The sequence below is a fragment of the Cladophialophora carrionii genome (assembly GCF_000365165.1).
Source record: "Cladophialophora carrionii CBS 160.54 unplaced genomic scaffold supercont1.6, whole genome shotgun sequence".
In the NCBI taxonomy this organism is placed as follows: Eukaryota; Fungi; Ascomycota; class Eurotiomycetes; order Chaetothyriales; family Herpotrichiellaceae; genus Cladophialophora; species Cladophialophora carrionii.
Window position 1 is genome coordinate 2,314,702 of NW_008481831.1, and position 21,491 is coordinate 2,336,192.

Sequence of the window (21,491 nt, forward strand, 5' to 3'; positions counted from 1 at the left end):
TCCCTTTAGACATCGTTGTCCAGCACAATCCCAGCGGCCGACCAGATGAGATGACAGCAAGCAATCCCAGGGCTGGATGGGAGAAAGTCGGCGACCAGTTCTACCGAAAAGTACCCTTGTACGAGTCTGTTTTCGACCAAGATCTCGAGCTTGGAAACTACCTAGTAGCTGGAGCCCCATATGGTGGCGCTCTAGGTAAGTCTCGTTTCGCCTTGGAGCCGTCTGTCGAAGCTCATACTTGCAGCGCTATGGCGAGACACTACCAAGATAGCAAGATATCGAACAGGCCAATCCACGAAGCCGACCATCGACATATACTCATCCTCAGGCAAGCTCATCAGCAACATTAACTGGGAGAGAGGCGTGATTAAAGGGCTCGGGTGGTCCGATGATGAGAAGCTATTGGTTGTCACTGAGGACGGTACAGTGCATTGCTACTTCGGCCTCCACAGTGACTTCCAGCCCTTCTCGCTTGGCCACGGCTCAGAGGAATTTGGGGTCGTGTCGTGTCGGTTTTGGTCTCACGGATTCGTTGCTCTGCTCTCCAACAACTCTCTGATCGCCGTTTCATCATTCGATGAGCCTAGGCCGAGGCTGCTTGCCCCAACACCAGAAGGCCAAGTTCATTCTTGGTCACTGATTCCCCCAGCGTACACTCTCTCTAGGTCGGTGGAGGTGCTGCTAGCCGTGGACAGGACAATATTCGTGGTGGATGCCAGCGACGCCGAAGACCGAGGACTGTCAGATGGACCCTTCATGCACGTCAGTGTCTCTCCCAATGGGCGATTCGCGGCATTATTTACCGAGAATGGTAAAGTCTGGGTTGTGGGCAGTGATTTCCAGAACAAATACAGCGAGTACGATTCTAAGGCCAAAACCACGCCGACTCAGATCTACTGGTGTGGAAATGACTCTGTTATCCTGGCCTGGGAGGACGAGATCCATATGGTTGGACCGAACGGGGCTGCTGTCAAATATTACTACGACGACCAAGTCCACGTCGTGCCCGATATTGATGGTGTTCGCCTCATCACGAACGACGTATGCGAGTTCCTCCACAAGGTTCCTGACCCGCTAGAAGAGGTTTTCAAGTTGGGCGCGACTTCTCCCGCCTCAGTGCTTGTTGATTCCATTGAGCTACTGGAAAGGAAATCCCCCAAAGCAGACGAGAACATTCAACGAATCAAGCCAAACCTCCCCGAAGCTGTTGAGACCTGCATCAGGGCCGCGGGCCACGAATTCAACCAGAGTCTGCAGAAAATGTTGTTACGGGGAGCCTCGTTTGGCAAATCGGTCTTGGACCTGTATAGCAGCGACGAGTTTGTTGACATGTGTGAAGACCTGAGGGTGCTGAATGCCGTCCGAGACTACCGCATCGGGCTTTACATGTCGTACGAGCAATATGTCAGACTCACTCCGGAACGACTAATTGCGCGGTTGGTCAACCGGAGGGAATATCTTCTAGCCATCAAGCTGTCTGAATTCCTGCATCTTCCTCTGAACAAGATATATGTTCACTGGGCATCGCAGAAAGTCCGAGGATCCTCGGCGGACGACGATGCGGTCCGGGAATTGGTAGTGGAACGGTTGCGCGGCAAGCAAGGCATCTCGTTCGAAGCAATTGCGAGAGCAGCGTACGACGAAGGACGCAGCCATCTGGCCACAACACTCCTCAACCACGAACCAAGGGCAGGCAAACAAGTGCCTCTCCTGCTCAACATGGAAGAAGACGAGATTGCGCTCAACAAGGCGATTGAGTCCGGAGATACCGACCTGGTCTTCTTCGTCTTGCTGGAGCTGAAGAAGAAGCTGCCCCTGGCAGCATTCCTGCGCATGATCAGCGACAAGCCCGTCGCATCGGCGCTTGTGGAAAGTTCAGCAAGAGCGCAAGACACAGAGTTGCTGAAGGATTTGTACTATCAAGATGACCGACCGATCGAAGGGTCAAACCTGCTGCTGGAAGAAGCCATGCAGCAACCACAAGTCCAGGCAGTCATCGACAAGCTCAAGCTCGCCAGCAGATTGCTTACTGATGCTAAAGATCCTACAGCGCAATTCCACACCAAGGCTCTCACCGAAGCCAGCCAGCTTCTCAAGATGCAGGAAGCATTCGACAAGGACATAACCGACAGCAGTGGAAGCTATGTCGGACTGAGTGTCAATGAGACCATGTTCCGCCTGATCAAATCCGGATACAGCAAACGAGCTGCAAAGGTTCAAAGCGACTTCCGCGTGCCGGAGAAGACCTGGTGGTGGATTCGCCTCCGGGCGTTGACTGCTGCTCGACTTTGGGGCGAAGTGGAAGAAATTGCTAAGAACAAGAAGTCGCCCATCGGATGGGAGGTAAGTGCTGTGGTCCATGCGTTACGAGATCCTCGCTTCTAACTTCGTTTAGCCCTTCTACAACGAAGTGCTTGGGGCAGGCAACACCCGTCTTGCATCGTCGTTTGTCCCAAAGTGCACTAATCTTCAGCCGTCCGAGCGGATCGAGATGTGGGTGAAGTGTGGCATGGTCACCAAGGCCGGTGAAGAGGCCGTCAAAGCCAAAGATGTGAATGCCCTGGAACTCCTGCGCGACAAGGCTAATGGCCAGCAATTGGTGGAGATTGAGCGTATGCTGAACCAGGTGCGCCCAAAGCGGTAGACTTGGTATGCGAAAGAAGCGATGCGCGATCATGTTATCTTGTCGATTTCATCGTCCTCAACGGCCGTCGGCGCGGCGGGCAGCGTGTGTGCAGTTCGGTCGACCGTGAGCAGATGGGTATCGGCAGCCTCAGGCAGGTTATCAGCACTCTCATCCACTTCTTCCATATCTTCCCATTCGTCTTTCTCTTCTTCGTTCACTTCATCACCAAGACTCTTTAGCTGCTCGAATTTATTCACGCTGCCGTTCACCTCATCCCACATCCCCTTCCGCTCCCGCCTCTTCTTCAGCCGCCCTGCAGCATCTTCGACCTTTTTCGACATCTGGTCTTGAACGACTTCCGCCCTTGCGAGTCCTCGTTCTTGTCTACGTCTCTGTCCCCTTGTCAAGGGCTTTTGTTTCTTCTTGGATTTTGTAATCCCGCCGTTGGGGCGGGCGGCCAGTATAGGCGTGGCATCCGAGGCACGAGGCGCCTGCTTTATAGACTTGTCGACGTCGATGGAGGGGGAAGTCGCTCTTTTCGAGGCTCGAGACCTGGGGTTTGCTGAGAAGTATTAGACGGCCACGAGTATTTTCATTGTGCGTCGAGGTCTACCTGTTGCATTCTTTGACTTCGCTGTTTTCGCCATGGCTATAGATGTCGAAGCCGCCTTCCCTCCACGGGTTATGCTCGCTATAGTCAAGACGGACGTAGGTGAGCATAGGTGTACGAGCTGGGGTTCGCATTCCAAAGTTATTTTCTGCCCGCTCAAATAATGGGGTGAGCGAGTTTCGCCGAAGTTTGACCGACGTGTGACGTCGCAGCTCAGCCTCGTCATTGTATCAACATCGGAAGCCGCATCCTGGCATCCACTGCCGTTACACATAGTGCTGCCGCCCTATCTATACTCTCCAAGCTCATGTTTGCTTAGAAGAGCCACGCGCCATGGCTCCTCCGCCATTGAAGCGCCAGAAGACGAATCCGGCCGAAGAATCCCGACCACAGCCCACGCCCCAAGAACAGGCTCAGCAGGCTGCCAACGTTCCTCTGCCTCCAGATACGCCTCCGGTCCCAACCTCAACTGCCAGCGAAGAGAAGCGATCGGTAAGAGAACCGTCTTGCTCCAAGATGTCATATCCTGATCCGTTGACAGTCATGGCTGGCGCGAACGTGGCCGCGCAAAGCTCCCCCACTGACTCAAACACATCGTGAGAGTGTATCCTCTGCCTCTAGCAACAGCCCCTCGACAATTAAACCTGCCGGTCAAGAGAGCATCTCGCCTACCCGGGAACGAACGAAAACCCAGAGGTCGCCATCATTAGCGATGACACTGGGGAAATCCACCTCCAACCGGTCTCTACCGATTAATGCCACGACGACGATTGTCAATGCCACCTCGGGAGCTGCAGCGACTCCAGGAAGGGCCCATCCACAATCAGGGTTGTCTTCACAGGCAAAGGATGACGCGACAGTGGGCAAGCAAGCGGGCAAAGACGACCAAAGGCCGGAGAAGACAGATGATACCTCCACGCACCCCCTGCTGGGAGGAACCCCGACTCCGGAACCTTCACAGCCAGACACTGCCCACCAGACCTTTCCCGAATCGCAGAGTATGTGGCTAAGCTGGCTACCTGGTAAGAAGGACGGAGTAGCAGTCAAGCCTACGGAAACACAGGGACCTCCAGTCCAACCAAAACCCGACGAAGCGTCGGAAGTGCCCCCAGGAAACGGACCGGCCCCAGATCCCGCCGCACCGCAGCCCGAGATGGCCGAACAGCCTCAGCAATCCTCTGTAAGTGCGACGAACAAGAGGAGTTGGTATCAAATGTGGAGCAGTAGTGATCCACCAGCTGAAGTCCCTAAGCAAGAAGAGCCGGCATCGAAGCCAGGTCAAAGCAGTTCGACAGGACCAGTCGAAACTGCAAAGGCAGCGACCGGACCCACGAAGCATCTGGACATACTCCCTCCAAGCACGCCCAAGGCCAAAGATGGTTCCCAAGCGTCTTCACTGGAGACTTCACCTCCTCCACCTCTGCACGGCGATGGTTCCAAGTCAGGGTGGGTGTTTTGGTCTCGAGAAAAGAAGCGCCCGGAGTCAATTAAGTCTGAAAGTGAGCCTCGCGTGGGCGAGATAGCCATCTCGGATACGCCGTCACAAGCCCGGCCAAAGCGAGCATCGATCAGCCTCCAAGATGAAGCAGCTAAGCCAGCACTCAAACCATCTCCTCAAGAAACCCAGTCCAAGAAAGCTGCTTCGCAGAAGACTGCTGAGCCCAAGCGGCAAGGGCCCACCGAACAGCCAATACTGGCAAAAGCCCAAAAGACGTTGGCCTCTAAGCAAGATCCCTCGCGAACCACCAAAGCCTCATCCTCTACGGCTGCGGCCATTGCGAAAGAACCCCGTCCCGCTTCCCCAGCACCATCCCTCGACAAGAGGAAGGAAGACAACAATCTACTCCTGCCGCTGCTTCACGACACCATCACCCACGAAGAACAACCTTCCATCCTCCAACAGCTCGCGCGTCTGCTCTACTACACCCGCGAACCCAACGCACACCAACACCTCTCTCTAATTCGCGATCCGCCTCGGATAAAACACGCCCTGGCAATCGGGGTGCACGGCTACTTCCCTGCGCCCATGGTCCGATCCATTCTCGGCCAACCCACCGGCACGAGCATAAAATTTGCGGAAAAAGCCGCACAGAATATTCGTCGCTACACAGCCTCGCAGGGGTATGAGTGTGAAGTCAAGACAGCGGCACTGGAAGGAGAAGGTCGCATTGCCGAACGCGTCGAGCTGCTGTGGAAACTCCTCTTGAACTGGATTGACGAGATCAGACGCAGTGATTTTATCCTCATCGCCGCTCACTCTCAGGGCGTCCCCGTGGCGATCATGCTCGTCGCAAAACTTATCCACTTTGGCTGTCTTAGCCCGGCTGCCCGGATCGGCGTATGCGCCATGGCAGGCGTCAACATAGGCCCCTTCCAGGACTACAAGTCGCCCTGGATCACCGGCTCCGCGGGGGAATTGTTCGAATTCACCAACCCGAACAGCAAAGTCTCGACGGACTACCTGGCCGCGATATCGGACTGTCTACAGCACGGCGTCAAGGTCACCTTCGTCGGCAGCATCGACGACCAACTCGTGTCGATGGAATCATCCGTCTTCGCGCCCCTGACGCATCCGCACATCTACCGCGCCGTCAGCATCGACAGTCGCATCCACGCGCCCAACTTCCTCTCCAACCTCGTGGGCTTCGTGCTCAAGCTCCGCAACGTCGGCGTCCCGGACCACGGCCTCATCCGCGAACTCTCCACCCCGCTGGCCGGCTCGTTATACACGGGCGAAGGGCACTCGCGTCTCTACGAGGACGACGCCGTCTACGCGCTCGCCATCGCCTTCACCCTCGAAACCACATCCCTTCCCAACACGCCGATCACGTCGTCGAAACGCGCCCCGATCTCTGTGCCCAGCGATGGGAAATCCACCCCCTCGGGCTCTCAGACCAGCAACCCGTATATCCTGCCGTTTGCCATGCGCGGGATCTTGGAAGAGGACATCGTCAAGAAGGACCTGAGAGACGAGGCCAAGAGGCTCTTGGAGCAATTTGACCAATGGGAGCCCAAGACCAAGGTCCTGAAGGATGTCAAGTTCCGACTCGAGGGAGTGAGGAGTCAATTGCTGTGATGTGCTTTGAGGCGCCGACGGTGCAGGTTGCACGGTGCGAGAAGTAAAAAGATAACTGTAGGCGGCGCTCGTCCGCTGCAAGTGTACCTTGTCTTTGAAGTCACGATGATCCTCCCATACGTACGGTACCTGGATGCGGGAAAACGCAATACAGCAGACGAGATAATTCAAACAGGACTCAGTATCGCGGACCATTATACGGAGTACTGTACGGACCACATACATCCCGTATAATGGAATTACTTCACGACACTACAGTAGTGGCAGTATAGCTCCCTTCGGATATGATTTTAGAGGCTTAGAAGTCAAGAGGGAACTGTGCCTGCTGTGTTTGCGATGGTATGATGGTCTGACTGATCCGGCTGGAATGTTAGACTGGGATATAGAATAAACTGAAAAGGTCAGTAATATCTCCGGGTCACGCATCGTGTGTGACAACTGTACGAACATGCCGCTGTCAACTCCGAGACAACATTCATCACCCGAAATGCTCGATATAAACGTCACTGTGCCGTGATAAATATACTGTTCATGATCAATGCTAGGAATAAACCGCTCAGAAGTACAATGCTTGTAAAGACCTGATCTCCCACCCATTCCCATCTTTTTTTATGATACCCCACCCCCTGTTTCGCCGTGGTGTGGTGACCGTTATCCTCGAATTCGTAATCGAGGCAAGTCTCCATTAATCTTTCAATCACCTCCACTCACACCCCGATGTTGCCGATAGCGTGTGCCCAGGAGCCGGCCAAAGATGTCTGGTCGTGACACTCATTTCCCATCAGCAACCTGAGCAACGCTGGGGACAAGTAAATGCCTCGCATCCGACCTCCCAGCACTGCCGTCAAACACGAAAGGTCCGGCGTTATTCCTAGGAGTCAACGGACCTTCTCCGGCTATTATCTCAGCAGGATCGGGAGTCTGGGTATTTGTGCGTTGGTGTTCAAGCTGACCGCCCAGCTCGGTTTCATCCGCTCGATCGGGCATGTCGATATTACCATTCATGGTCGAAAGTTCGGGTGAAGCTGGATTTGTAGCTTGTCTTCGAGCTAAGAGCCCTGGGGTCCTGATAGGCAGTGGTGAAGAAGCATTACCATCAGTAATGATCTCGGGTTGAGTTACGGCAACGGGAGCGTTCTCTGGGATACTCAAGGTATCTTGGTTTGCTTGCGAGTCCGCAGTACTAGGCGAGTTATCGGCCGCCAGCCCGCCTGTTAGTGGGCCATTCATGTGTTCGGTCGACGTGGCGTTCGGTTCATTGGTACGCTCGGCATTGGCTTCGGTGGCTTGGTTTTCTGGGTCATCAGTGTTGTCCATCCACTCGTCTATGTCGGATTGAGCAAGGTCAACGTCTGCGGTGAGATCGGAATATGCTCTGCAATTCGGACATTGGAACTGCGGATAAACGCTGTTCTTGCCCTCAAGCAGCGGTCGAATACATTTATAATGCCAGACATGAGCGCAGGGAGCAACGAATAATGCTTGGCAGGGCTAAGAACAAAGTCAGTAAAACCGGGGAGGAACAGGACCGGCAGCTTACCAATACGGAACCCAAGCATATGGAGCACTCGCCGCTGTTGGCGTCTGCTGATGGCTGATCTTTCGCAAGACTTTGCAATTGCTGATGTCTGGCCTTGCTGCGTAAAGCGTTAGCGTCACGAGATGGACGATGAGAGGTGCTAACCTACTTGAAGTTGTTCGCCTTCTTCTGCCATGCTCGGTTGCATTCAATGCGAATCTTGACACATCGGAATATCATTTCTTCTCCTCCCCTGAAGTCGATGCCTAATTGCACGATGTCGCCATCCTTGATAGGGAAGAGCCTTGACTCGGTGTTGGGCTGACTCAGTCTGATATGGTTGAGAAACGTGCCGGACGACGAGGCGACATCCTTGATCTGCCATTGTCCGTCGAGGAAACTGAACTCACAGTGTCTCCGACTGACGACTTTGGATTTGAAGCCAACGGGCGCATCGGAGGGGCCGGTAGGGTTGGACGAGGGTACTCCCTCTCGCTCAGAGTAACGGCCGACCCTGATGATGGAATGTTCGCTGGGTAACGTCCTCGCGATGGGAGTGAAGTTGAGGGAGGGTCGTCCATTTCTGATTTCCTGGTGAGGAAAGAAACGGATGGTCGGTAAATGCTGCTTCGTCTCGCCATCTTGAGTGCCTGACTTGGACGTGTTCCTGGGGTTCATGGGTCTCGGGGCGGCTTCCGAGGCAGTCGCATTCAGCGTGTCAGCCGGCCGGCTATTGCTTGCATTCCTCCGCGACATTGAATTTCTGTGTCTCGCCATCTCATCTGTGGTATCTTGTTCGACCTGGTCGACCGGGGCGTCTAAGACGGGTGCAGCGGGTGCAATACGGGGCGAGGGGCTTCTAGTATCGATCTGGCGGAGATCGGGGGATAGAGGAATCGTAGGTTCGTTAGGGCGAGATATGCTCCGTCGTCGGGTTGTGGTAGGATCTGGTCGGTTGTCGTTGTAACTGAGCGATCTCTGGAAGTAATGTCTCGGTGAGCGGGAGGGGGGCTCGTTCGGGCTGGTTCCACCCGATGACCGGTTGTGGGATAAAGCACGAAGGTAACTCAAACCTCGGCGCCTTGCAGATGTGGTCCTGGTGACACTCGGATCGCCAGCCGCTGGAGAAGAAACGGCGGCAGGCGGCGAGATCATGGGAAATGACGAGAAGGTGGAGGAGGACCAATTCTGGGATCAACAACTGTCGACGAGGGAGGTGAAGACCAAGGCGAGAGCGACGCACTCGAGGATAACCAACGGCAACCACGAGAGTAAGCAGCGACGACAAGGGATCACGCCGTGGCCTCGTTCAAAAGCACTCGATCAAGCTTCCACACGGCTGTGCCTCGAGCACGCTGAAACAGGCCCAGATTAGTATGCTGATAGGTAGCGACTCTGTACAGTAAACAGACGTTCGCATGCGCCCGCAGTTCACTGGCGGGCTTCCGTGGGAGAAGCGGCACCACAACAGGGATGTCTCAAGGGGCCTCGTGCAGGCTCCAGGGGTCGCCGGGGCGCGGAGAAGACGCCTATTGAGCCTAATTAGCGGGCCGCGGTGAGGAGGCGTAAAGAGATGTGTCCGGTGATGCCGTTAGGTACCAATCTCAACGGTCGAGGTATACTTCTAATGGATATCTGGAGGGCTACAAATGCCACGAGGAGACGAAACTGAGAGCAGAGTAATAAGCGGGCTGCGATCATCCTCATCTTCGATCAGCAAGTACGTAGTACCGCTGCTAGTACGACGTACTTCGGCTGATGCAGAGCCATCGATGTCATCAGGCATATCAAGTCGCCTACGAACCATGCTTGGCGGACCACATGGGCCAGAAGAACATCAGGATCGCTCCGCGATCTCGACGGGTAACGGTACTCGTACTTGTACATCGATTAGCGGGACGCGGATGAAATTGTCTGCCGCGACGACTGCTCAGAACTGTGTACACCGGTAGTCCTGTGTAGGTTTCCACCATCGCCGCCAGCAGTCACTGTGATCGATGAGTCCAGAATCCCAACGGCAGCGTCGGCGGTCTATCAGCTCCACCGTACTCTTCTCCACCGAAAACTCCGCAGTAAATAACGGTAACGTCCTTGCTGCTTTCTACCTGCGGCCACGATTCTGCCGCACTGAGCAGTCCATCGTCACATCAAACTCACAGTTATCAACATTCTCCGTTCCGACGCCACCATGAGGACGGCGGCCGTTCGAGCTCTGCGCAATGCCAAGCTGAGTGCAAAGGCACCGAGAAGCGTTGTCAGGAATTATGCGACAATCGGAGACTCCATCCAAAAAGTAGGGCCATCTCTGCTCGTATGAACGCGCAGCAATCCTCTGACTGCCGGGAATAAATAGGATCCTGTCGAGTTAGACCACATCACACAGCTCTCCAACGGCGTCCGCGTCGCCACCGAGTCGCTTCCCGGCCCTTTCTCTGGTGTGGGAGTTTACATCGACGCCGGGTCCAGATACGAGGATGAATCACTGCGAGGTGTCAGCCACATCGTTGACCGACTAGCATTCAAGTCTACCAAGGCAAGAACTGCCGATCAGATGCTGGAAGCACTGGAATCGCTTGGGGGCAACATCCAGTGTGCCTCTTCCAGAGAAGCTTTGATGTACCAATCCGCAACCTTCAACGCCAGTGTCCCGGACACGGTCGCCTTGCTCGCAGAGACCGTTCGAGATCCGTTAATCACAGAGCAAGAGGTGGAACAGCAGCTGCAGACCGCGGAATATGAGATTCAAGAGATTTGGGCCAAGCCCGATTTGATCATCCCGGAATTGTTGCACATGGCGGCTTACAAAGACAACACGCTGGGCCACCCTCTGCTATGTCCTCGAGAGAGACTGCCTTACATCAACAAAGATCTGATTGAGAAATACCGAAGCACATTTTACAAACCTGAGCGGATAGTCGTCGCATTTGCTGGCATTCAACATGACGAGGCTGTGCGATTAGCGGAAAAGTATTTCGGAGATATGGCCAAGTCAGCCGGCCCTTCGCTGTCACAGGCTGCTACAGAGTCGTCGACGGTTGACTCACAACCCTCAAACCCGCACCTCCAGTCACCTCCACAATCTCCTACGAGCAAGCTTCTATCGAAGATTCCCGGCTTCAACACCTTTTCGACCTCAGCTCCTCACCAAGCTACCGTATCGCCCCTTGATCCGTCGCTCATCCAACCTCGACCCGAATCCCTTCTCACCATGCCAGCCCACTACACAGGAGGCTATCTCGCACTTCCAACACTCCCTCCGCCTCCCAACAAGTTCACCATACCTCTTTCTTACGTGCATATCGCCTTTGAAGGCCTTCCAATATCTTCCGAAGATATCTATGCTCAGGCCACCTTGCAAACGCTACTTGGAGGCGGAGGATCCTTCTCCGCGGGCGGTCCTGGCAAAGGAATGTATTCTCGACTCTACACGAATGTCCTCAACCAGCATGGCTGGGTGGAGAGTTGTGTTGCGTTCAACCACAGCTACACCGACAGCGGCCTCTTCGGTATCGCAGGCGCTTGCGAGCCTGGGCGAGTCGGCCACATGGTTGATGTCATCTGTCGAGAACTACAAGCGCTTACACTAGACTCCGGCTTCTCTAGCTTGAATCTTGCCGAAGTCAACCGCGCGAAAAATCAACTTCGCTTTAGCCTGCTCATGAACCTCGAGTCACGATTAGTCGAGCTGGAAGATCTCGGCCGGCAAGTTCAAGTCCATGGTCGGAAAGTCGGGGTCAAAGAGATGTGCGAGAAGATTGATGCTCTCACCGTGGCAGACCTTCGGCGAGTCGCCACGCAGATCTTCACCGGAAACGTGGACAATGACGGTCACGGCAGCGGCGCACCAACAGTGGTCATACAGGAGGGAGAGGCTGCGAACGGGAAAAAGGTCAAACAAATACCGTGGGAGGATGTCCAGTCGCGCATCGCCCGATGGAAATTGGGAAGATTGTGATTTTATGCTCACCTCCGGTATGTATACCTCTGAACTGTACTATATATCCACCGGCCTGCGGAATGGCGGCATCCGCCGTGAAGGCTCTCGACGACTCCTACCATCGAAAAACCATTTCACTCCAACCAGCAACGGGGGGAGGCACTTTCCTTGCCCCTTTGCCGTTCGCCTGCCCTGGCGTTTCGCGACCGAAGGAGGAGCTCCTGCAGTTTGTCGCAGATGATGCTTTTCTTCGGCAGCAGACACGCCTCGACGACTCCTTTCTCTTCCTAATCACTTTCTCTGCAGTCTACCCAGCATCGTTAAGTTGAATGTTCAGAGCCGCATTTCCACTACAGTCGCTTTGTTGCATGTCGTCTTTTGTATCTTGGTGTTTATATTCATCAACCCAAACAACTGAGCATCCGACCGATTCGCCCTCACACAAGTTGTCCTTTGGAAGTTCTGCCCCTACCACGACTGCAATCTCTGGAAGCAACCAGGTTCCACCATCACCACCCCGTCTCTTCATAATCTAATCGAATGGCTCCCTCGACCTCCAAGTCCGCCCTGGACCCGCGCGATGAGGTCGATTGCTCGCGTGGTAAAGAAAATGCATACAGAGAGCATTCTCGAGCTGAATGCACCAGCAACCGCAGGAACGACAAGACATCACTCTGTGACAAACTTGTTGCCAAAGGCGTGCTACCGGCTAGACACACAAGCCGGTGGACAGATGCTGCCGAGGAAAGGACTGCACCGGAGTACAAATTTTGCTCGCAGACTGGAATTCATGCGGCCATGCTCTCTCTTCCACAGCCGACGGTCACTGACCTTGGAGCACGCGCTGTTGTTCTTGCTAAGGGTCAGCACGGCCATGATGCCGTGGTCCAGGAACCTGTCAGCGTGACGGCTAAAACTGGATGTGTTGTCGACATCCAACGTCCAGACTTCCGGGAATGTTTGGTGGGAGATCTCCGTGGCCAGCCGGTCAGAAATAGTGCACATCAGTGTGCTCGATCTGTCAGAGCACCATACCTTGCGTCGGACAGCCTTCCTCAATACCTCTCTTTTCTGGCCCACTTCAGGAATATGCTCCTGTCATGCTCTACAATGCTCACGACTTACTCATTAGAGACAATGACAAAGACGCCGCATGAGCTCGAAAGGATGCAGGGACAAGAGTTTGTTGAGTACTTTGACGTTGTCTGATGGGAAACGGTCCACAAGGATAACGTGTTGTCTCTACTCGACCACCCCATGTTGGCTTCTGATGTGGAGTCTATTTAGCTAATGATCAGGAACTTGAACAGTCCTCTTCCTTTGGTGCGGTGGCCTATCCTTGCGCTGCCAACACGTCCTTGTATCCTCCGTTTGCCGGGATCAACTGTCCGTTGATCCACCTTGCCTCCTCGCTCGCGAGAAACCCAACCACAAATGCAATATCCTCCGGGACTCCCATACGTTTCTCGGCCGTCGTCGGCTCGACCACGGCGTCGATCATCGGTTGTCCAAACAGCTCAGTAGCTGCTAGTGTTGCACCAGATCGAGTCGGTCCGACGCTCACGCTGTTGAATGTCGCGCCGGTCTTGGCACCCATTATAAGCGCCAAGGATCGTGTGATACTCTCCAGGGCTGCCTTCGAAGCGCCGTATGTCAAGACTGGGTCGATATTTGGTTGTTGTGCCGCTATACTGGAGATGTTGACGATCCGCCCGCCCTTTGGTGGGAGATAGGGCAGGGCGGCATTGATGATGCTCATGGGTGCGAAGACATTCCCTTGCATCATCTTGTTGAAGGTCTCGAGGGTGGTGCCCGTAAATGGCTGGAGTAGGCCCATGTCAAGGACAGCAGCATTGTTGACCACAATGTCGATCCGCTCCGTACCCAAACCTTGGAGGGTCTTCGATATCAGGTTGGGCCCAATGGACGGGTCCAAGATATCAGCTTGGATGGCAACGGTCTTCAAGGAAGGGGAGATTGCCAGGCATTCCGAGATCGTTTTCTCCGCGGCTTTGGAGTTTTTGACGTAGGTGATCGCGAGTGCGGCGATGCCCTTTCGTACAAATTGCATCGCTGTGGCCGCTCCTATGCCTTGCGAGCCGCCAGTGATGAGGGCGACTTTGCCGTGAAGCGCGGAAGCGGACTGGGTTTCTTCGGGTCTTGCCATTTTGGGCCTGCGATCAACAAGGTCTTTGCTTTTGAGCTTTGCTGCTTGTCTGTCTGAGAAGTTGGACTTCTCTGGGATTCATGGCCATTTATACCTTCTCACGAGCATCCCCGACGATCGATATCCATGTCCCGGCTTGCAGATAATTGCCGCAGTGGTTCTCTGGTCGGTAAGCTTCACATTTGTCACCACATCATGCCAGCCCGTCCGCTGCATTAATCCTGCCTTGTTCAGGGAAGTTGCTGCCACTGAAACCATCGACCGCAAATCTGCGCAAGGCTGAGGTACGTACCATGTGGGGAGAATGCAATTGGATTACCCCCTGGTCGGCTTGGCGGCTGGCCTGGACTTCGATCACTAGCTGGTTGTCCGGTCCGCGAGATTGTCGGCCGATGCTTCGGACGAGCGGTCACTGGCCGTCCGACATGATCGGACTCAACCATCGCTGTTGTGTTCGATGCTCCTCGTCATCCAGGACATTACCAATGGCGGCAGAGTGTTGAGGTTCATGATATCCAGGTCAGGCCAGTCAGACATTCAGTGTTCTTGAAGGAGGCTAGGCATCGCCTCGGCCGACAAAATGAGCATCGCTATCACCAGCAATGCAGCAGGATCGCTGGGCCGCGCTGAAAGGTCTGCCGGAGAAGATTGGAAAGGGGTCTCTAATCCGAAGAGACGAAAACAGCTCCAGAACAGGCTGAATCAGCGGGCATACAAAGAGCGCCGGCGGCAAGAAAAGCTGGCGAGAGCATTTGGTCCGAGCGAGAGACCCCAGCATGAATGGCGTGTCCAGAACCAAAGCGTACCTTTAGCACAGTCACCCGCTGTCTTGAGCGTGAGATATCAGCTCACGTGGTACCCTGAGGTCCTCGTCGATCCAGTCGTACGGGAAGTCATTTTCTTTGGTGTGTCACCTCGCCGTTTCTCCGTCTTCGCCTTGGACACTAATCAGCACGGTCTCCTCCTATAGCAAGAGATACCCTTTGGCCGACCTTCTCTTTCTCGAGAACGTACCCCGGATTTACGCCTTCACTCACCGAGATATGGTTCCAGCGCATCCTCAACGTGCCGATCATGCGCTATGCTATGATCAGTGGAACGTGCATTGACCTCGAGCTGCTGACAGGTAGACGGTACTCGTCTATCATTCTGAAGACTGTTATTGAACTGAGCCGAGAAGTACGACGACTTCTGGGAAGAATGGTCCCTACAAGTCGCTCAAATACCGTTGGACAGCACCAGCAAGGCTGGTCGAACTGTCAAGCTCCCCCCGTTCACGCTGACAACCATGAGACAGCAGCAGGGGAAGCACCACATGTCAAGGACGACCTCCTCTTCGCTATAATGCATCTCGTCAAAGCAAGCACGGTCAACCTGTCCTCGGGTCGCATACACCCTGGCTCTTTCGACAGCGCAACAGGCATATTCGGCCTATTTACGCCCACGTTGTTCCTTCAACGACTTCAGTCTCTGCATCTCTGGGGTCGCTCTTGCCCATTCCAAAACAAAGGGAAGGAGTTAGATGCACAGGCTGCTCAGCATCTCTCGGCGCTGGCGTCCCTGGTCTCCCTCAGGGGCGGGCTCCGCAGTATTGATACGCCCGGCTTTGCCGAGGCTTTGCACTTATTCGGCGTCATTGAAGCGGCGAAGGGCTTGAGCAGGCCTAGGTTCGAGCTACCGGAAACGAGTGTCTGGTTCTTGAGACTCATCGAAGGCTCGCGGGTCGAGGCCGCACGTGCTTTGAGCTTCGGTGCATTTGGAAGCATTCTTGATGAGCCTTTATTGCTGGAGATTCTGGCGGATATACACATTCTCTGTTCCTGGACCTCAAGAGCATTCGGTCTCCATTGTCGCTATGGTGGTGAAGGGGATCTAGCTTCGGTTCCGGTGCATCCGCCCCTGGCTGAGAATATCTCCACTCTCAGGAACTCGATCGAGTACCGCTTGCTCATATACTCGCCTGAATCAGACATCGCCATTGAAAAGTTGGCGCACACGGCGATGCTAGTGTTCATGCACGGGGTTCTTTTCCCGCTGCCGCATCGGACGTCGATGATGCAGTTGGTTGAAAGGCTGATTGAGACCGTCCGCAGCCAGTGCCAGGGCCAGGGCCAGCACATGGAATTCCCACTCCTCCATCCGGAGCATCAGAAGTTCCTCACCTGGGTAGTCACGATGGGCGTCATGGCGACTTCGGATGCTGATATTCTGGAACGAGCATTCCTCGTCAGACAACTCGCGCTGTTCTTGGGGCATATGCGCATATCGAGCTGGGCAGATCTGAAGTCGATCTTGGAAGATTACCTGTGGGTTGGGTGGACGTGCGATTCGGGGGGGATGTATGTATGGAGTATGCTGGTCGAGCATGGTATGTAGTCGAGCATGATATGTGTACTGCAGGGACGGCCATACGATGATCCTATAGGAAAGTGTCAGAGGAACGGCAATACGATGATCCTGTAGGAAGTGTTGCAGCAAAGGCATAGATTTGTAAGCATGCTCCAACAACCTCACCGACACGCGACCCTCTTATATAGTCAATTTTCACTCTTCCCTACAGGGCCTCTCTCGAGCTCGAGCATCTTCACACCTCTCGCACTCTGACAGAAGGGCATGGAGATGGTGTAGCATCCAGCCAGCCAGCCAGCCAGCCAGCTAGCCAGCCAGTCAACCCAGCCAATGCCGTCCACCTCGCCCACGACCAGGCCGCCTAATACCAGGTTACATCTTGATTTCCCAGGACGAAGGAGTACTTGACCCCTATGTCCTAAAACTGCTGCCTCTGGAAGTGAACCAACTGAACCAACTGAACCAAGTCAAGCACTATCGGTATCCTCCAAATCCCCAAGTCACATATCTTCCGTCACCTAAAGCTATTGTCAGAACTTGACCCTGCTTCGCATCCCAATCCGCAACTTGCTCCTCCCAAGTCGTGCCTAATCAACAACTCTTTCCCACGTCATGCACCGGCTGTTGTGTAGATAGCCGGAGGGACAACAGCGTCGGCATGCGAAGTTGAAATACTAGTAGGTCGGAGGTGGTATGGTGTTTAGCCATCATAGAGGTTAGGCGTGTGAGTGAAATTAGAAGCATTTCTTCGACCATGTCCTGGCACTCAAATACAGTATCAAGTATGTGATTAGGGAATCAATTTGCCTGCTTGCATGCTCAGCCAGAACTCCCAGGCGCTCGATCGGTCGGTCGCGGGGCATTCTCTGGCATCACGGCGTGCTGGGGCTCTGATGAGTTGTATTTCTCCAAGAGCTTGCAAGTTGTGCTCCGGCCTGTCCTACCGTGTATGGACTGTGTAGATGTAGATCTACTGGCACGGCCAGAACACATCAGCATTCGAGCTGGCTTGGGTGATTCCTCGCCTTTCGCGTCGTTGGTGTGCGCATACGAAACCGTCCCTTCATGGATTCCAAAGGAGCACACCCCACTGCGGGCGGCGACTTCGGTGTCGATTCTCACTAGGAGAGCCCCAGAACTCTCAAGGAACCGTAGATTGCGTTGCCTGCGGACCGACTGACGTGTCTATTATTAGCAATAATACCCCATCGTAGAGAAAAGGTCTCAAGTAGCTTAATATAGGAGAAGTCGTGGGGAAGGGTTCCCCGGAGGATTTGGTGGTCACGCGACACTGAAGGTCAGACCGATGACTGGCATGGGAAGGTTACCGGACGAACTGTTATGATCGCGCCAAGGCCGTCATACAGATGTCAGCGGTTATATAAGGACCGTTATCGTTGTACGTACCTAGCCCCCCGTAATGAATCAGTCAGACGCTTCCCTAGACCCCGTATGCCGCGAGGACTCACTCACCGGTCCAACGACTCTCTCTTCGTGAAGATGACAGCACTCTTGGTGGGTTGGGAGGCCACACTGAAAGGGTACTGCGTAGTGCGTTCTGGTAGCATTAGCGCAAAGCAGTCCGAAAAGGAGGAAGACGGCGCTGTCCGTTGACATATGGTACAATACCATGCAGGCTCGGGATTGCGGTGACAGAGGAAACGGGGTTATCCGCGCGGCAAACGAGAGTATTGATCCAGGAAGGTACAGTACATACTAATATGTGACCTGCAACTCTGAGCGAAACACCCAGTACAGTAGGATGCAGAGGCTTCGGGCGCGGAACCCTAAGCTCGACAGAGGTAGATTACAACCCCACCGGGATCAGAATTGTCTAGTCTCTTGATGACGTTTGACCGGCCAAATGCCTTGCCGGGCTAAATATGGTTGGACACGACAGTTACGAGGTGCTCGGCTTTAGAATATCATGGTAAAGCTCACCTGAGCTCAAAGCGGACGAGGATAGTGCAGGCCAGCTATCAGATGATGACTCAGCCGCTCGAGGCCCGGCCCGCATTATGGACTAACTGCTGTCAGTAATCTCTCACATGTCCGATTGGTTACTAAGATATGATTGGCCTTATTTTTAATTTTGGTCGCTTGCTCATCTGACGTCCGAGCCCTACATCACGCAGCCCCCAACGTCTACTCCGTATGATTACCCAGTACCGTACCAGCCTATGCTATCCGAATACCCAGAAGCGGTTACAGCAAGAATGACGAGCGGGGATCTAGAATGTCACGCCGAGGTGCACTCACATTAACTTTGACAGGTGATCCGTACTCTGTACGTCTACGCATGTTCGAGTATACCTAGGTATGCTACAAATACACGCTTGTGAGCACGGCACCACCACTTGCAACGGCGGTCCGGAGGTAACTTTATCTGGATCGTCCCCATGTGCTTCTCTATACGTTTAAATATAGATCTACCTGCGGAAAGCCCACAGTACCAGGTCCCTTGCAGGATAGTCGCTGCCTTGTAGCGTTACGAGTACGAGCAACACAGTGGTGCCAAGCCCTACTCGCAGCATTCCTAGTCAAGCTACGTGTAGGATACTCTATACTACAGTGATTTACTAGCTAGGTGTTTATCACATCAGCCAGTGTCGATAACGAGGTAGCAGGCTTACCGTACTCCGGTATCCCTCGCTGCTTTTTAAATTTCCCTCGTTGGTCCAGGTTAGTGTTTTTAGTCTGCGGGGGCTCCATGCTTATATTTTCTGGTAAAAGCACAGTAAGGGGCGGAGTACGGAGTACATAGTTTTGCATCCTTACGCTTCCGTACAGGGGTTCTTGGAGGGACCTTGTAGTGACGAAGGGGCTGTCTCTGCGGCGGTGGAATATGTCGGCACACCCACCCCCCCTGACCGGGCTCTCATGAGCAGGGAGTCCTTACTCCACCAGCACGAGCCTTCAGTCTATACTGTGCTACGCGATGTATGCTGGCTCCGTCCTCCCGGTTGCCGACGTTACTTGGGAAGACCGCCGATGCGACGCTCGCAAAACGGCCACGGGTTTTGCACCTGTCCGAAGCTTGCGAGGGTAGTCACGGCTGTTCGGCTCATCACAATAACATGGCGTGCTGTCTGCCGCCTGTAACTTCAGTGGCGATCACTTTGCCAGCAGTTCCGAGCTTCAGACGGATACTGGAGCTTCGACGGCAATATGTAGTAATCAACTACATCCTCCAGCTCCTTGGGGCTTTCCTCAGCTATTCCAGGTTCATCTCCCAATTCGGGTGAAAGGCCTAAGGTATGCAGGGTAATTCAGGCATTTGTCGACGTCCTCAATGCTCTCACAGAGTTCAACCTGGGCAGGGGAGCATTCCTGAACGCTGTACTGAGAGTGTGTGCAAGGCGCGGGATTGCACCTGCACCCCCCAGAAACACACATATACCGGTGAAAATGATGATGGAGCCGTACGATGACCCATATGCCAACCCAGTGTCTTGCCATGGCTTCATCGACAACAGTTTCTCGCTGACTGGACCAGCCAGAATGCTGCCCACGCCTTTGCCAGCACAGAGAAGGGAGATAACCAAACCTGTGTTCAGATTCGGGAAAGTCCTTCTCATGTCACCTGCACAGCCTGTCCAGTGACCCGGATATCCAGCTCCGAAAAGTCCGAAGAGAATGGCGAACATGTACAGCGTCGCCTTATGGGTGCCACAGCCCCAGAAGACGAATACGGCTATGGTGGAGCCGAGGGTGGACACTAGGATCGCCCAACTGACGTGGTAGCGATCGACGAGTCGTCCTTGGAGCAGAAATCCGCAGCATGAGGCAAGATTCAACAGAGCGACAGACAGCGGACCCGTGGCGGGAGACATGCCCATGGATGATGCGAAGGAGGGCAGCCACAGACTGGGCAGTGGCGAGACAAAGGATTGAATAATGCTCGGGCATTGATACATCCAGAATGTCCTCTTCTTGACGAAGCCCAGATCCATCGGTCGCAGTCGTCGGGGACCTCGGACCGGAAGCCGGTGCTTCATAAAGAGGACGCATGGCAGCGCAACCCCAGCCTGGATAGAATCAGAAACTCTATACCTTGAATGGTCAATGGACGGAGGGTAACCTACAATGATTCCCGCACAGATTCTCAGGGTGGTCCTGTGCCCATAAGTGTTCAGCAGCCACTGTAACAAGAACGGCGTGGATGCACCACCGATGCCCGTGCCAGCCCAGGAAATCCCAAACGCAAAGCCTTTGCGGTCCACAAACCATTCATCGATCAAGAACATCGCCGGAAAGTATACCAGCAACGCGCCGACGCCATACATGACACCCTGGGTCCACAACAGTACCGTCGAGGAGTCCGTCGAGGACGCGATGAGCAGACCGGAAAACATGATGCCCAGCCCAACACAACCTCCTATACGTCTGAGAGTTGGGAACCGTTGCAGACCCAGGGAGATAAACGGTGAGCCGATGAGCATGATTGCCATGGCGGTGGTGGCCACGGCGGCCAGACCGGAGTGCTGGGTCATGAATGGCTCGTGCTGGCGGTAGTAGTCCTCCATGACACCGTAGGAGTGTATGAACCTAGATATAAGATCAGCATCCCACGCAGTAACAAGGAACCTTTGCGTACCCCCAGACAGTGGCTTCAAGGAAGAAACATGCCGTCAGTGTGAGCCAGGCACCCTTGCCACGGTCGACTGGTGGCAGACTCTGTAAGTCTACGATGCTCGTGGCGTCGAGATCGGGCTCCGTGTCCACAGCGGCGAGCTCATGATCCCTTGTGGCGGCCATGGTGTAAGGCTGTCTATCCGTGAGACTGTCATCTGCCGGGGCAAGAGTCTGGAGAGCAACAAGTAACCTAATATAAACTCCTTCTTGCTTTGTAATATGATACGCCCCGCGTATAGATCTCAGACAACGCGATGCCAAGAATGCCAAGCTCAAATACGCTATCTAGCGTGCCAGTTAATTCAAGGCAACCCCACTAATGTGGACGGCTCGGATTGCCCAGTCACAGCTCAGTGTGGCTCACTTCAAAAGTCAGGTCAAATAGCGCGAAATGCTCAGGTCGAGAAGCGGAATTGTAGGAGAGGTCAAGATCCGCCCCTGAGCATGCTGCTGTTTACTGCAACATAGACTACTACTCGCCTCTATGACGCCGACTTGGAGCAGCCTGTATATTCTTCGCTACGGGGATGAGTGTAACTGTGAAGGTCATCTGACGAGTATGTACGGATAGT

At 54.2% G+C, this 21,491-nt stretch overlaps 8 protein-coding genes across 8 annotated transcripts; 4 read left to right on the forward strand and 4 right to left on the reverse strand.

Moving 5' to 3' along the window:
- Window positions 1-50: 50 nt before the first annotated feature.
- G647_07799 (uncharacterized protein) lies at window positions 51-2,644 on the forward strand (the record flags this gene model as incomplete). Its single annotated transcript, XM_008732111.1, has 3 exons — window positions 51-195; window positions 245-2,343; window positions 2,396-2,644. 3 exons carry the CDS (start codon window positions 51-53, stop codon window positions 2,642-2,644), a joined length of 2,493 nt encoding a protein of 830 aa, XP_008730333.1.
- A 29-nt stretch (window positions 2,645-2,673) lies between these two features.
- On the reverse strand, window positions 2,674-3,273 carry G647_07800 (uncharacterized protein; the record flags this gene model as incomplete). The annotated part of the gene is made up of 2 exons (XM_008732112.1): window positions 2,674-3,188; window positions 3,240-3,273. 2 exons carry the CDS (start codon window positions 3,271-3,273, stop codon window positions 2,674-2,676), a joined length of 549 nt encoding a protein of 182 aa, XP_008730334.1.
- A 296-nt stretch (window positions 3,274-3,569) lies between these two features.
- G647_07801 (uncharacterized protein) lies at window positions 3,570-6,312 on the forward strand (the record flags this gene model as incomplete). Its single annotated transcript, XM_008732113.1, has 2 exons — window positions 3,570-3,728; window positions 3,778-6,312. 2 exons carry the CDS (start codon window positions 3,570-3,572, stop codon window positions 6,310-6,312), a joined length of 2,694 nt encoding a protein of 897 aa, XP_008730335.1.
- Window positions 6,313-7,083: 771 nt separating this feature from the next.
- Window positions 7,084-8,986, reverse strand: G647_07802 (uncharacterized protein; the record flags this gene model as incomplete). The annotated part of the gene is made up of 3 exons (XM_008732114.1): window positions 7,084-7,803; window positions 7,853-7,949; window positions 8,001-8,986. The coding sequence occupies 3 exons, from the start codon at window positions 8,984-8,986 to the stop codon at window positions 7,084-7,086; spliced, it is 1,803 nt and encodes a 600-aa protein (XP_008730336.1).
- Window positions 8,987-10,019: 1,033 nt separating this feature from the next.
- Window positions 10,020-11,786, forward strand: G647_07803 (uncharacterized protein; the record flags this gene model as incomplete). Its single annotated transcript, XM_008732115.1, has 2 exons — window positions 10,020-10,124; window positions 10,185-11,786. 2 exons carry the CDS (start codon window positions 10,020-10,022, stop codon window positions 11,784-11,786), a joined length of 1,707 nt encoding a protein of 568 aa, XP_008730337.1.
- A 1,315-nt stretch (window positions 11,787-13,101) lies between these two features.
- On the reverse strand, window positions 13,102-13,935 carry G647_07804 (uncharacterized protein; the record flags this gene model as incomplete). The annotated part of the gene is made up of 1 exon (XM_008732116.1): window positions 13,102-13,935. One exon carries the CDS (start codon window positions 13,933-13,935, stop codon window positions 13,102-13,104), a length of 834 nt encoding a protein of 277 aa, XP_008730338.1.
- Window positions 13,936-15,009: 1,074 nt separating this feature from the next.
- On the forward strand, window positions 15,010-16,311 carry G647_07805 (uncharacterized protein; the record flags this gene model as incomplete). The annotated part of the gene is made up of 1 exon (XM_008732117.1): window positions 15,010-16,311. One exon carries the CDS (start codon window positions 15,010-15,012, stop codon window positions 16,309-16,311), a length of 1,302 nt encoding a protein of 433 aa, XP_008730339.1.
- Window positions 16,312-19,553: 3,242 nt separating this feature from the next.
- On the reverse strand, window positions 19,554-21,042 carry G647_07806 (uncharacterized protein; the record flags this gene model as incomplete). Its single annotated transcript, XM_008732118.1, has 3 exons — window positions 19,554-20,312; window positions 20,370-20,832; window positions 20,882-21,042. 3 exons carry the CDS (start codon window positions 21,040-21,042, stop codon window positions 19,554-19,556), a joined length of 1,383 nt encoding a protein of 460 aa, XP_008730340.1.
- Window positions 21,043-21,491: the final 449 nt, after the last annotated feature.